Here is a 15,426-nt window from a genome sequence, read left to right as displayed (position 1 = left end):
ACACGCATGTGAACGCCGCTTAAACATCAAAGATTTTTGTACTACAGTAACATGGTACCGTCTTTCATCATGATAATTGAAGTAATCGAGAGCATTTTTAAGGTCATTATGCATCCAATCGTCTGATGTAAGCCTTTTATCGTCTCATATTAGGGAAAAAGGAAGCAGTGTTTATAGAATGCACATTTTTTTTAAATACTGAAGAACAGCCATGAATACTTGTGGAGACACTTTCTTTGAAAACAACGACGTTTTGTCACTATACCCAGTTATATATATACTGGTACAATAGTTAACTCGTTAACCCAGTACAATAGTTAACCCAGTTATATAATAGTTAACTGGTATTCCAGTGAACTATATCAGGAAGCTCATAATCCTTTCCTGGTTTCCGAGACCTACACATTAAGTGCAACGTTCGAGCATCAAAAATCTGGTCAAGGTCATCATAAAGGCATTTAAATAAAGGTCATAAGGCATTTATAATAAAGGCATAAAGGTCATAAGGCATTGGTCAGGACCCCTGACCAATGCCAAGCAAGGTGATCATAGGTGCAGTGACTGAGGTGTCTTCCAAATATTGGTCTATTTTATGAAAAGAATTATTAATGCTATGGCTTAGAAGTGATTCTAGTGTCTTAGGCAATTTAACTTGAAAATTTGGGATAACTCACAAATTTTGAACTGAAGCATTTAAATATTTTTTCGAGGTGTCTTAGGCTTTTTATTGAAATTTAACTGTATTTCATAACACTTAAATTCCAAAATGTGTTTTCAGTTCTTGTAACCTTCACGGATGAAAAATATTCTTCCGTGTTTTATATTTTATCTGAAACACAAAATAAAACATTTTTCAATCCAATGACTGATAGGTATTTTGCGTGGCTGTATTAATCAACATTATCCTCGTTTTTGTTCAAAATGGCCATAGACCTTCCTGCTAAGACTTCTTCCCTTTCTGCTTATTTTACTGTTTTTTTAACACAGAAGTTCTGTTGCCTTTTCCCTCAGACCATGACCGAAAAAAACGACTTTTTATTGAAATTTAACTGTATTTCATAACACTTAATATCCAAAATGGGTTTTCAGTTCTTGTAACCTTCACGGATGCAAAATTTTCTTCCGTGTTTTATATTTTATCTGATTCTTACTCTAATTCAAAGAGGAGATAGGAGAACTGAGACCTCAGAGTCACTGTTCTCCTCTCTTTGCAGCCCTTAGAAGACAGGGCTTGGTTAAACAAAATGGAATATTAACCCAGGCCACAGAAGATAGGGGGACAAAAAACGCAACTATGGTTTTCCAGCAATCTATTCTTGGATACCTTGATTCATCAACAATCTTCTTCTCCTATTCAGCAAGGATTTTATGACACATAATGCTGGTTAAAACGAGCAACAATCGTGCAACCGGCTTTTTTCAGTTTGAGTAATGAGATTAAGTTGGTAATTGTAAAGCACCCACTGTAACTCTAGTTCTTGCATCTGTCTTCAATTCACCCCATTTTTCCCAAGAAATTAAAAAATCCTCCCCTTTCTATTTGCGTTTTAAATTTGAGGGAAGACCAATTAGACGATCAATATATTCATTTTCTAAAATTACTAAGTAAATAAATCTCTGTAAAAAAAACTGCTCCCTCCGCTGTGCAGTGTAGTTTCTCCGATAGAATTACGGACTTACGGCGACCGCTTTCTAACTACAAAAAGCCTTAAGAAGTTCGTAACTTATATGAGGTATTAAAGAAAGTTAGTGTGTATTTACTGGTAGGATTTACAAGTAAACTATTGTATTAGAATATGAAGTGGAATAAGATATTTAAATCGTTGTTGAGGTTTTCATGTTGGCCAACATAGTTGACAAGAATTATAGACATACACCCTATGGAAAACTGATCGAGACGATTAGCGTCAATGCAATGCTCTTATAGGGCTAATATGCTTCATTCCTAATATCTAATCTTTTTCCTGCATTGAAATACATGAAAAAAGGAAAATGTTGCATAAAGACGCAAACAAAAAAAAATCATTCATCAATAATCCTTTTGACTGGATTCCAGGATCCCTTTGATCCCTTTGGAACCCTGCATAAAGACGCAGACAAAAAAGACCATTCATTAATAATCCCTTTGACTGGATTCCAGGATTCTTTGATCCCTTTGGATCCCTGCATAAAGATGCAAACAAAAAAGACCATTCATTAGTAATCCCTTTTACTGGATTCCAGGATCCCTTTGATCCCTTTGGATCCTTGCATAAAGATGCAAACAAAAAAGACCATTCATTAATAATCCCTTTGACTGGATTCCAGGATCCCTTTGATCCCTTTGGATCCCTGCATAAAGAATTGCAATAAAAAAAGACCATTCATTAATAATCCCTTTGACTGGATTCCAGGATCCCTTTGATCCCTTTGGATCCCTGCATAAAGATGCAACCAAAAAAGACCATTCATTAATAATCCCTTTGACTGGAATCCAGGATCTCTTTGATCCCTTTGGATCCCTGCATAAAGATGCAAACAAAAAAGACCATTCATTAATAATCCCTTTGACTGGAATGGTTTTGCCAGGAATGAGACCTGCCAAGTGCCTTCTACCCTTGTATCAACAACTGGAACAGTAGGAATCAAAGCATCATCTTCATCAACTACGCTCAATCTTCTATAAAAAACTATAGACAGTTTCGTTTCGCCATTGAAATACCTGTCAATATATATTGCGCTTTCTTTTTAAACATCGCTTAGTCATGTCGAGTCAAATGCTAGCAACGGAGCTTACGCAGCTTTCAACCTGATCAAATGTAATCAAAATAAGGATGAAATAAGACTTGCCGGAGACTTGAGCAGCGGGATGATATGACCAAAGGAGTGACAATTCTCGGCGAAGGACGTGAGAGAGACCCTAAAAAATGTAGGATCTAGACCTAGACAGGTATATAAAAGATCTGTAAAGGGGAGAAATTTTAATGCTATGCAGCACTTCCTTTAAATCTGTAAATCTTTGAAAATGTATGATCTAGACTTAAACAGATATATAAAAGTTCTGTAAAGGAGAGACATTTTAATGCTATGCAGCACTTCCTTCAAATCTGTAAATCTTTGAAAATGTATGATCTAGACTTAAACAGATATATAAAACTTCTGTAAAGGAGAGAAATTTTAATGCTATGCAGCACTTCCTTTAAATCTGTAAATCTTTGAAAATGTATGATCTAGACTTAAACAGATATATAAAAGTTCTGTAAAGGAGAGAAATTTTAATGCTATGCAGCACTTCCTTTAAATCTGTAAATCTTTGAAAATGTATGATCTATACTTAAACAGATATATAAAAGTTCTGTAAAGGAGAGAAATTTTAATGGTGTGCAGCACTTCCTTTAAATCTGTAAATCTTTGAAAATGTATGATCTAGACTTAAACAGATATATAAAAGTTCTGTAAAGGAGAGAAAATTTATTGGTGTGCAGCACTTCCATACGAGTATACCAAAAAAAAAAAAAATCAAAGGGATTGCTGAAAGCAAAACATTAAACTCCAAAAAGAAATGCTTTAGGAATTTCATGTGGAGCCTGGGACCTCCTCTATATACGCCCTGCTTGATGGGCCGAATCCGTATTTGAAGCCAAATTGAACTCTAAAAGAGTCTTGGAAAAAATATTTTTTGAGCAAGGTTTAAAAGCTGCTTTTTTGCGAAAGAGAATTCTTGTCGGGACTCTCCCTGATGGATTTTGGAACGGATGTCTTGCGAAACGGAGACACAGCCTAATTCTTTTACACTCCGTGGTCTCTTAATTGTCGAATGCCATTCTTGAATTATCTCCATCTCTCGAAGCATTTTTGAATTGTCTTAAACAAAAGTGTCGAACATTATCCTACCTTAATTCCATAATCCTGTTAACCCTGTTATGAGCTCTACCGAAGATTATTAGATTAACCTCTCCTAGATGTATTATATTGTTGCAATGAAGAATTTTATTTTAATTAATTGAAGGCCCTTAGATAGGATTTTTTTTTCTATCATCTTTTTTTCCTTCTTTTTGTGTTGCTTGTTTGGATAGCGTTATTGGCTTTTAAATACGCGTATATATAAGGGATATTCGAAAAAATCGTTGATATATATCGTGATTTTGTTTTTCTTCCATCTTCCTTTTTTTCCTTATTTTATGTTGCTTGTTCGGCTAGCGTTACTGGCTTTGAAATACGCGTATATGTAAGGGACATTCAAAAAATGCAAATATTTTTTTTCATTTTTATTTACAATGCTTTGGTTTCTTTATTCACAAACAGAAAAACAATTTTCACAAAATCTAAACGCTGCACTTAGAAAAAATTGACGTTTTTGCTTGCTTGCAGCATAAATTAAATATAAAATTAAATAAGTATAAGCATAAAAAATATTCTAACTAATAATAACCAATAACAATGTAATAACATTACAATAACAAAACAATACTAACTCTAATGCAATAACAAAATGAAGAAGAAAAAAGAGCCAAACAACAAACCAGACTCTGCAGTTTCATTTCCATATTGCACCCATACGACAGCCCCCCCTTCCCGCATCTTTGTTTCATTATAATCTTCGTCAAACACTTCTACAGGTGGTATTTGAATCCTTTTCGAACATTTTTGAATAAATCTGGTGGCCCCTTTAAGAGCAATATTTTGTCTGTGTTTTTGAAAACACTTATTCTTTCAACAGTTTTGAAAATTAACAAATTTCAGATGAAGCTAGGTTTGGGCTATAAGGTGAATGTATAATATACACGGAAATTGTAATCCCTATTGGAATTTTCTTAGAATCTCTTTTTTGCAATTCGGGAAGAAAGCGCTCAGATGTAGTCGCCATGGAAAAGAGTTCCACGATGGAGCTTTTCTTGACGCTTTTTAGCGGATTCTGCTCTAATTTTTCTTAAGAGTTCTACATAATAGGCTCCTGTGATAGCTTTTCGACCTTTTAAAAAGTACTAGTATAACTCGTATTCAGGGTTCTACAAAACGGTTGGTGCAACCCTGTTGACAGAAATTCTGCTTATATTTTTAACTCCCCTTGTACATAGATATTTCAGATGCATCTTTGTATACATTTTCTTTATACTTATTTTTTGCCTATTTTCTGCAATTTCTTGAAAAGCTAGGTAAGAGGTGTTTTTGTCTGGCTGCCATCTAAATACTACCGCTACTACTAAAAACTCACCACAGCACCAAGCCGCCTGAGTCCAACACAGCTTCGCACGCTCCTCCTCCATCCCAGTCTATTCAAAGCCTCCCTCTGTACACCCTCCCAAGAAGCTCTCATTTTCCTCAAATCTTTCCTTGCGACATCCTCTCACTCCATTTGGGGACGACCTGCTTTCCGTTTAGCCCTCAACAGTTGGCTGAAAAGGACAATCTTTGGCAATATTTCATTCCTCATCCACAGAACGGGCCCTAGCGACCTCAACCTTTCTCTCATTATAGCCATAGAAAAGGGAATCGAGCCATATTTTTCGTACAGCCTGCTGTTTTGATACGGTCAGCCAGTCTTGTACCCAAAACAATCCGCAGAACATTTCTCTGGAAAACATTTAGCGAATCCTCCTCAGTTTTTCGGAGCGCCCAAGCTTTAGAACCATACTTCTAATTTTTTTACCAATAAGAGTAGCCGAAATAAAAGTTATCATTCCTGAATCAGCTTCAAATGGTGGTTCCTCCTCCCTGGACATTTTTTTTTTCTAAACCGTGTTTTTAAATTTTTGGTTAATATGGGCCAGAGCTCGTTTTTTATTATATTGCATCAGTACAGCAACCATGATAATAATAATACTGCATAATTAAATCACCATTAATAATTTTATCTTTGAACTTCGAATTATTCTTTTTTTTTTACTTCTTGTAAAATTTGAATTTCTGGCCGAAAATCCTAAAGAAGACCAAAAGTGCATTTTTAGGCCCATATTTTACGATTTTTCAAAGGAGAAGTCCTTCAGACTGATTTAGGGACAGGGAAATATCCAATGTTAGAAGTAGGCCTACTTCACTTTTGGTGTTAAATTTCGCTGTTTTGCTTATTTTATGTTTTACTATGCATTATCCCTTTTTTATTTATTTAATGTACATTATCTCATTATTTGTATTATTCTTTTTATTATTTTTGCCATTACTATTTTATTTGTATTTTTATTTATTTAATGTGCATTTTGTTTATATAATTTAATGTGCTAATAATTGCAGTAATTGCAGTTAGTTTTTAACTTGGTAATTTAGGTAAATTTATTCGATAGGTGCTCTGAGATTTTTTTTTTTTTTTTTTATATTATTATACTATTACAATTTTACTTGTATTTTTAATTATATAATATACATCTTATTTATATAATTTAATATGCTAATTAGTAATTGCAGTTAGTCTCTAACTTGGTAATTTAGGTAAATTTATTCGATAGCTGCTCCAAGATTTACTTGTATTATTCTTTTATTATTTTTACTATTACTATTTTATTTGTATTTTTAATTGTATAATATACATTTTATTTATATAATTTAGTATTCTAATAAGTAATTGCAATTAGTCTTGAACTTGGTAATTTAGGTAAATTTATTTGATAGGTGCTCCGAGATTGTAGACTGGTTGAGCGAATTGTCAGCGAGTTTGGGAAAGAAGACAACGATACCAAACAAAGGCAAAGTTATGCGTGTCACCTCGTTTGTATTGCAAATTATATCAATGTAAATGGGGGAGTCAATGAAAATCGAATTCGTTTAGTCGTGGGGGATCTTCCTGAAACAGTTAGAGAAAAGTGGACAAATTTTGTTGAAACTACCCTTAAGCAGATTAATACACAAAATGAACTTCTACCAATGGAGGTGAGTATAAGTTACCATCTTAATATCGCGTAATTTAAGGCAGTCAACCATTCTTTAAGGGCAGAAATGAGTTTTATTGTGACTTCTCGAGATAGAATTTGAATTTGTAATGTACGCTGGGGATGGTGTACTTTGGCTCACCCCTGTAATGTCTAGATTTTACGTTTTCCGACTTACTGTCGCAAATTTGTTGCATTGCTTTGAATATTTGGACGAACTCCTGCCCCCAGACCAGCAGGGCTTGTACATATGGGGAGGAGGGGGGACGCGCCCCTAATGTTTTTGGTCACTCGGTAAAAAAAAAGAAGTTGGTAAAATTCTTTGTTCGGTTCAATAAAGACCACGAAAATACAGAAATTTCGAACTTGGTCGGTAAACGCAGCAGTTTTACCGACTCCTGTCGTGATTTTACACATGGTGCCACAATTTTCCATTTGGTTAAATAAACAGCATTAAAATAGTGACATGATATGTACTGAAATCTAAATCTCGGTCTGTAAATGCAGCGGTTTTACCGACCCGTGCAGTGATTTTACTTATTGTATTCAAAACGGGCATTATGCTAATTTTTGACGAAAACAGTTGGTAAAAATGACCAGCCAGTTGGTAAAATATCTTGACCCCCCCCCCCCCATATATTTTGGCTAGTAACAACCCTGCAAACCTGCAATGATTTTCTGTGTAAAGCTCAATAATATAAAAATCAGATTTTGAGCCAGTGAGCTCCAGATAAGAAAATTATATCGAGAATTCTCTGCATAGTTCCCTTGTCACACAGCAATAGAAAAGTCTTGCCTGAAGCTCGACTCAACTACGGAATTAAAATAAATATTCCAGAATAAAAAAATAACATTGAAAAAAACTATTGAAAATAAATATTGAAATATTGCTACAGGCTGAAATCTGCCTGGTGCAAGGCGCAGGTGGTAGATATAGACAAGAAATTGACACAGATTTGCGCTGCTAAGCTGGCCTCAGGCGGCCTTGTTCTGCGATTAGTTCGCACCCGAGTCCAACAGCTATGTTGGACTCGGGTGGCTTGGTGCTGCGGTGAGTTCTTAGTGGTAGTAGTGGTATTATATAGAGGATTGAGATGTAGCGGATGTGAGACATCAAAATTCAATTCTAGCTGCAAAAAGGTCATAGAAAATGGTCTTAGAAAAAGGTCAGAGGTCATAGAAATTCTGGCGAGGTGTCTGACATTTAAAGAAGTCCAACATTTTGTGTCTACTATATAAAATCCCAATTTCTACTGAGGAATTTTTTTTTCCTAAAAACAAGTACTGTAAGTACTGTCCTTTTTTTTGTTTAAGTAAGAAGGGTAATTCAAGTTTGGTGTAAATTCCGGCTTTAGGTGATGGGGTGCAGTTTTAGCGTCCTTATGTGGGGAGCTATTTTCTTAGCGCCACAATACAGCACTATACTCAAGCTGTGGAAGCTCCAGATTGTCCCTAAATATAACCAATTAGAATAAAAAACAACAAAGGATTCAAAGGGGATTGCTTAGAATGTCTTTTACTCTTAATGGTTGAAATTCGGTGGCAGTGATCCCAAAATTTGAGTTGTAACTAAGCCGGCGTGAGAACACAGAGTAATGATACAGACTAACATCATCGGCATTTGTAAATGCAAATGACCGTATTTGTTAATTTTTTTTTTTTTTTTTTTTTTTTTACCTTGCTTCTTACAGGCAAGATATTTTTAACCTATTTTTGTCCCCCTGAAGTTCCTTTTCGGTGTTCTATTTTTCTTCTTTTATTATATATCTCGAATTTCGTCCTAGATGGTCAGTTTGGCTTCAGTTTAAAGCCAGATTTTTGATGGCCTTCGCTTCGCCCCAGCTGCGTAAGGGGGGGGGGGATATGATTATGCATCTTATATTATTGTTGAATAAAAGGTCGAAAGCCGAACTAGCTAGCGATGGCAAAATAAAAAAAGAATATATATATATTATATATATATATATATATATATATATATATATATATATATATATATATATATATATATATATATATATATATATATATATATATATATATAATATAATAATATAATATATATTGAAAATCCGTCATATACAATAAATGTACAATGACAGAGTATACAAAAATACGAAAAGAGGGAACAAAACGATAATAATAACAACAAAAGCAACAACTTCTTAAATAGTATACAAAATAGTACGAAAAGTGGAAACTGAAAGATAGCATACTCAAAGATTACAACAGAAACAACAACTTCTTCGAAAATAGCAATAAAGACAACAACTTTTGAAAGGAGAAAAAAAAAGAAAAAGAAAGAAATAAATAAAAAGTGAAAATTAAACAAGCAAACTTGCCCACTCGTGCTTGAGAATTGCTGGTTTTGTTTTTTAGCCGGCTAATAAGTGTCTGAAAAGCTAGATTTGGGTCCGCTAGGTTATAGCGCCGAATCAGAAAACTATTTTATGTCCAAGGTTGCAATTTTAGTAGGTACTTTGCAAAACGGAAAAATACGGAGCGGATTTTAGACTTTTCACGGTTTGCCAATAATTTCCAGAAATGTGTGACATATAATATATGTGGCACAGCGGTAGCGTTGTAAATAATTGCCAGTAGTGGATGGTTAAATCTCAGAGTGGATTTAACGATCAAAGCATAGGAACTGGAAATTCGCCGTTCAAGATGTGAGATCAGGAGGGAACGGGTATACTGTAATGAGGAACCTATTGGAAGCCCCAGATCAGTGCTGTAACTTACTTGAAGTACTTTTACTTCAAGTACTACTTAAGTAAAATTTTCAAGTACTTGTACTTGTACTTAAGTACAAATTCCACAGAGTACTTATTACTTGTACTTCAGTAAAAAATTGCAGCTACTTATTACTTAAAGTTGCAAATAAAAGTCAAGTACTGTTTCAAATACATTACGCGGAACCGTTCCATTTTTTTTTTTTTTTTTTTTTTTGCCAATTTTTTATTTTCTGGTTTTGCTGCGTCTGTTTTTAGTTTAGTAATTGCTGTGGTTTTCCGTTTACGTCGAGCGCATTTAAGAAGAAGAAGAAACAAGGTGTCACAAAAAAAATGGCTGACGCAGGCAAACAACAATTACCGTTTATTCTTCAAGGCAAATATTTTGCTGTAAAAGGACAAATCGAAAAAGATGGCGCACTTAGTGCATGGTGCAAGAACTGTCCCAACAGGGTTCTCAAAGGACACCTGCATGCACCTTCAAATTTCCACAAACACTTGCGTGTAAGTCTCCTTGTCCTGTTTATGTCTGTTTGTACTTTTTTTCTCTCTTAAACTTTGACAGGTATCACCATACAGATAGCCCAGTAGTTTCCTTACAACACAACCTACACATCATACGCAATTTTAATCTGTTTGTTGTTTTGGTCTATTCGGATATCGTTCAGATTGGATTGAACAAACCTAGGCTAGAGATGTGTAGCCTGGATCTCCTGTAGGCTAAGCTTACTGTTAATCCAGCATTATGAAATTAATGCACAATTTACCCCACACCTAGCTTGATTAACTTCACCTCAGGAGAAGAATGTTCAACGAACCAGAATGGGCCGAAATTAGTTGTGGTAGGCTAGGTGTCATTCAAAAGGGTCTCGGAACCAGCAACCAGCAGCTTTACATTTACGAAAACTATTGGATTGCTATGAGCCTTGGCTTCTCTGTGTTAATCTTGAGGCTAAGTTGTGTATTGAGATTGTTGTGTATGAGGCTGATTGGGATTGGAATAATGGTTATAGAATGTAGAATGCATATATAATTTTTGTTTTTGTGTGTGTTTTCCATTTGCAGAACTGCAGAACTTGCAGAACTTGCAGAACTTGCTAATTTGCAGAACTCAAAGGAAGTATCAAATTTTCTTGAACAAGTAGGCTAGCCTAGGCTATTTGATTAGGCTGAATATTTTAGCCATATGGATTGCTGAATGTTTTGAATGCATTGATAGTTAATAGTAGAGTCTAATGACAAATACACAATTTAGTTTAAGCATAGCCTAGGCTAATTCTAGAAAATACTGCCCAATCTTAAACACATGATCCTATAGGCCTTGTAGGATACAAAACCACTCAAACATAAATAGATTCAATCCCAGACATGTGCTGTAAAGAAAAAATAGGCTACTAGGGTTTGCTAACTTTTCTTTAAGCTTAATTTTCAGTATAAAAAAGTTTCTGAGATCAAATTGAGCTAATCCCAACAAGGTAATCTAAATCTATACATATGCAAGACTAAGAGCTTGCTTGGAAATATAGGCTCTATTTGAATCAAATTATGCTCGGTTGCTTGTCCAAAGTTAGTGATTATCCAAACACCAGGGGTGCTTGGATAATATACCCAGTTCTTCATCAGCAGCTGATGTGTATTACCAAATAAAGCTAGTTTAAAGAAAAATCAAACTGTTTTGTTAAGCCTAAAGGTGTATCTGGCTTTGTGGGGGAATAGACAAGGAAATAGAAAATCTAATGGTATATTTCCTTTTTTTCTTTATCTGATTTCTCCCCTTTAATAAATATTAGAGCTAAAAATATGTTTTGCTATTACTAGGCCTAGACTAGTCTATCCTTACAAAGCCTATCTTTAGTCTACTAAAAATTTCATTTTCCTGACCTAGCCCCATTTTCCATTTCCTGACTTGAAGTAAAATCAAGTAATTGGAAGCATTGCATCAAGCCACAATGTCCATTGGGCTTGTATAGCCTAAGCTTAATAGGCTTGCCTGCTTGTGATCTACTGATCCATCCATAATTAATACACCAGCATTCAAACATTCAATTAGATTTTCATCCACAAATATATTGTCAATTAGTGTTGCAGATTTCCCAGTAACTCATGTAAGGATAGTTATCAGTGGATATAGAAAAGAAGAAATTACTAAATTGAGAAAATCTGGACAATCTGAACTTTTAAGGAAGTCAGTATTGAAATCTCCCATTTGCACTTTATATTTAGGTTCACTATTCAAATTTTCCATTAAATTCTCCATCTCCCTAATAAAAATTTCATTTTATGATATTTTATATACTAAACCAATGGTGATTTTTAGGTGATTTATATACTAAACCAACAACTATATTTTTTTTTATCACAATTACATATTGTTGTATAGTCTAACCTTTATTTTCTGGGTTCTAGGCATTTTGTTGAGATTGAGAAGCTAGTATAGCAGGAATGTTAATTTTTCCCATTAAATTTAATGTATTAATAGGGAAATCCTTAGACCTAGGCTATTTGTTACATAGGCCAGATATCCCAGGCTACATACCTTATTGTATTTTCAGTTAACCTGCTTCCAGTTTAACTGCAGCTCAACTAATGCCTGGATATGTCCATAAGCTATTTACAAGTTTGATGATAGGCTAGTTGTTATATTACTATGTTTCTATATTGCTAACAACTCAGTTTATTTCTGGACAAATTTTCGGTTGATGTTGATGTTTCAACGATGCTGCAGAAACATGAGGGTTCATTGCTTTTTTGCAGAGGATGGTCCAAGTTTAAGCTGCAAAAAGGTTTTCTATGGTGATCATTGTAATCGTTGAATCTGCAGTAATGTGAAGGTTTGTTGTTATTGTGAAGGATCCACCAAACCCAGTCAGGAACTCGTATTTTGAGACTATTGCCGGATACAAGCAAGTTCACCTAATGAGAGGATATGTCTCTAGTTAGTAAATGTCTGAAATGAGATTATTCCCAAGTAAAGGAACCTTCCACTCAGGAGGAGAATGTGAAGATCTCCTCCTGAGAGGTATATGGCTGTACCTGGGACCTGGGAATCATTTCATTTTGGGCATTCACTGACAAGCAGGTGACACGGGACATATCCTCACATTAGGTGAACTTCCCTCTATCAGGTGATGGTCTCAAAGTAGTTGAGTTCCTGACTGACAAAACCAAACCATCAAACCTTCAGAAAGTGATGGTTCATTCATATTTGTTATACTTGTTATACTGCAGTTTCAATGTTCAGTGGATCCTGTGGAAAAGCAATGAGCCTTTGGATTTGATTCATATAGCAAAACTAAACATTATGTCTGCTTTCAGACGGCTCATCCTTCAACCTATGTTGAATTCTCCAAAGTGAACACGAGGAAAAAAAGGAGGCGAGAGGGAAATGAGCAGACCATTGATTCTGCTGATGACGCAACCGATGAAAGCATCCCCGAGCCTAAGCAAGAGGATACACCTTTTTCTTTCTTTGAAAAAAAGAAATGTACGAAAAAAAGGGCTGATGAGTTGATTATGAATTACATAGTGTCTGACATGCGCCCACTCTCTACAGTGGAAAGTCATGCATTTAAGCAAATGATTCTGGGGATAAACCCAAGTATCGGACCAATAATGTCAAGGAAAACTCTGGCCGGTAAAATTGATGAGTCTCTGTTAATTGTAAAGAAAGAAATGATTCAGCTCTTTGAAAAAGTAGACTATGTCACTATGACGTGTGATATCTGGTCTTCTAATAATAAGAGCTTTATTGGAGTAACAGCTCATGTGTTAGATAGTCAAAACAAATTTGTGCCTATGGTGCTTGCAGTTAGAAGGTTTGCTGGAGCGCATACCTTCGACAGAATTTCAGACTTGCTGTTTGCAATATTTCGTGAATATGGTCTTGACAAGAATCTGAGCAAAATTCGGGCAATTGTAACAGACAATGCTTCAAACTTCGTCAAAGCTTTTAAGGAGTTAGGAAAATCAAAGGAGCAAGAATCCAGCTCTGAGTTTGCAACCAGTGAGAGTGACACACCTGATGAAGAAAGCATGGATTCCGAATCCGAAGAATTAGATGTTGTTGACGTTGGTAAGATCTTTGACAGGGTGAATGTGACTGATGTCGGGGAACCAGAATTGGGTTCTAGTGTCAATCCCAGAAGTGGTGCACAAGACCAAGATGAACTAGAAGCAGGGGTTAGAGGGACCTCTGATAGTTATTCTGATCTTCCCGACCGTATTGTTAACACAAATGATGACGATAGCGATATTTCTGAGCCCGAAGGGAATGATGGCAGATCGGACTCATTAGGTAATATAGGTATGTACTTACCTCCACACTTTCGCTGCTCTAGTCATACCCTGAACCTTTTGGCCACCACAGATGCCAAGTATGCTTCAAATACGGACGTGAGTTACAAAAGAAATCTGCAGAGTGTCAAGAGCAAGTGTCAGGGCTTATGGAATTCCCTAAGCCACAGCTCAAAAAACAATGACCTATTGAAAGAGGTCTTCGAAAAAAAGCTGATAAGACCCAACGCAACAAGATGGAATTCTGAATACGATGCACTGAAAAGAATTCTTGAGTGTCACATGGCTGGAAAGCTCTCAGCAGTGTGTGATGTCTTGAAAAAACCAAGATTCAAAACAAGTGAGCTTGAATTTCTTGCTGAGTACGTCTCAGTCCTTGAGCCCATAGCAATCGCCCTAGATATGCTTCAGGGTGAGGAGAAAGCCTATTTCGGGACTGTTCTCCCAACTATCAAGTGCTTGGAAAGGAAGTTGGTGAAGTTGCACCAAAGTGTCAAACTCACAAGGGTCTTAACCCAGACGCTGCTCGAAGGACTTGGAAAAAGATTTCCGTTTCTCAGTGGATCTCCAAAGGTTCATTCGGACTACCATCTTGCTACGTGGTCATTGCCGTTTTTCAAGGACAAGTTTGGGAAAGAAGAACACAAGGAACTGGTGCTGGGTTTGATGACAGAGGACGCCATAACAATGAAGCAGAAAATGGGTGCCACTAGTGAAAAAAGCAGTGGCATAGTTCTTGAGAGATCTCCTGAGGCTTTTTTTTACTTTTCGGACGACGAATCAGGAACAAGCACTCAGCAACCAACTGTGGCAAATACGGTCAAGATCGAGATTCTGAGATATCTCAGTGATTCCCGAAAGACTCTCTCGATCTTACAAGAGTACCCGGCAGTGAATTCAGCGTTTCGGAAGTATAATTGTATGCTTCCTACATCGGCCCCAGTTGAGCGTCTCTTTTCGAAAGGTGGCATTATAATGAGTCCAAGGCGTAATTCCTTGGCGGACGGAAGGTTTGAGAGCCTCGTTTTGTTGAAAGCCAATGAGAAATTCAAGGTTTTTCAGCAAAATATGGACGTAGTTTGAGAGTTCGTTTTACTGTTTTGATGGTTTCCTTTTCAACCTATTTTAATGTCACCTTTTGAAAAGCAGATGTCAGAATCAGCTCCTTTTGCGAAACTGTCTTTGAATAATGGCACTGAGCGAATGAATATATATACCGTATGTTGTAAGAAGATTTTATGACTGTGTTAATCGCGTGAATATCCTTTTATTACGGTTTTTTTTTTTACGTTTATTTCCAGAATTTTTTTTTTTTAAATTAATTTTTTTTATAATTATTTAAAATTATTTTTTTAAATAAAAAACCTTTTCAATTTTTTTCTTTTTTTTTTCTCTTTCTTTATTATAATAAATTAAAACATTAATTTAACCTGCTTGTCAGTGGCGTAAGTGTGTGATTGTTGTGCTGGAAAGAGCCTCCCATGGAAGAATTCCCTTTTTTTTTTTAGCTCAATAGTAATTTTAACATCATATAATTTGATTACTTGAAGTAGTACTTG

General features: G+C 35.6%; 2 protein-coding genes across 3 annotated transcripts in view; both read left to right on the top strand.

Annotated features, from left to right (window-relative positions):
- Positions 1 to 15,426, top strand: part of fmt (phosphatase 6 regulatory subunit 1-like protein fmt) — a 74,508-nt gene that overhangs the window by 37,617 nt on the left and 21,465 nt on the right. For both annotated transcript variants that reach the window (XM_089103968.1, XM_089103975.1), the window contains one exon: positions 6,586 to 6,843. In XM_089103968.1, the coding sequence (XP_088960094.1) occupies positions 6,586 to 6,843 (258 nt within the window). The remainder of the gene's footprint in view (positions 1 to 6,585; positions 6,844 to 15,426) is intronic.
- LOC148955742 (uncharacterized) lies at positions 9,908 to 14,950 on the top strand. Its single transcript, XM_089105091.1, has 2 exons — positions 9,908 to 10,078; positions 12,890 to 14,950. Exons 1-2 carry the CDS (start codon positions 9,908 to 9,910, stop codon positions 14,948 to 14,950), a joined length of 2,232 nt encoding a protein of 743 aa, XP_088961217.1.

This window comes from Artemia sp. Qi Xiang Cuo, chromosome 2 (genome assembly GCF_049724085.1).
Source record: "Artemia sp. Qi Xiang Cuo chromosome 2, ASM4972408v1, whole genome shotgun sequence".
NCBI classification, from domain to species: Eukaryota; Metazoa; Arthropoda; class Branchiopoda; order Anostraca; family Artemiidae; genus Artemia; species Artemia sp. Qi Xiang Cuo.
This window is presented reverse-complemented; position numbering and strand designations above follow the sequence as displayed.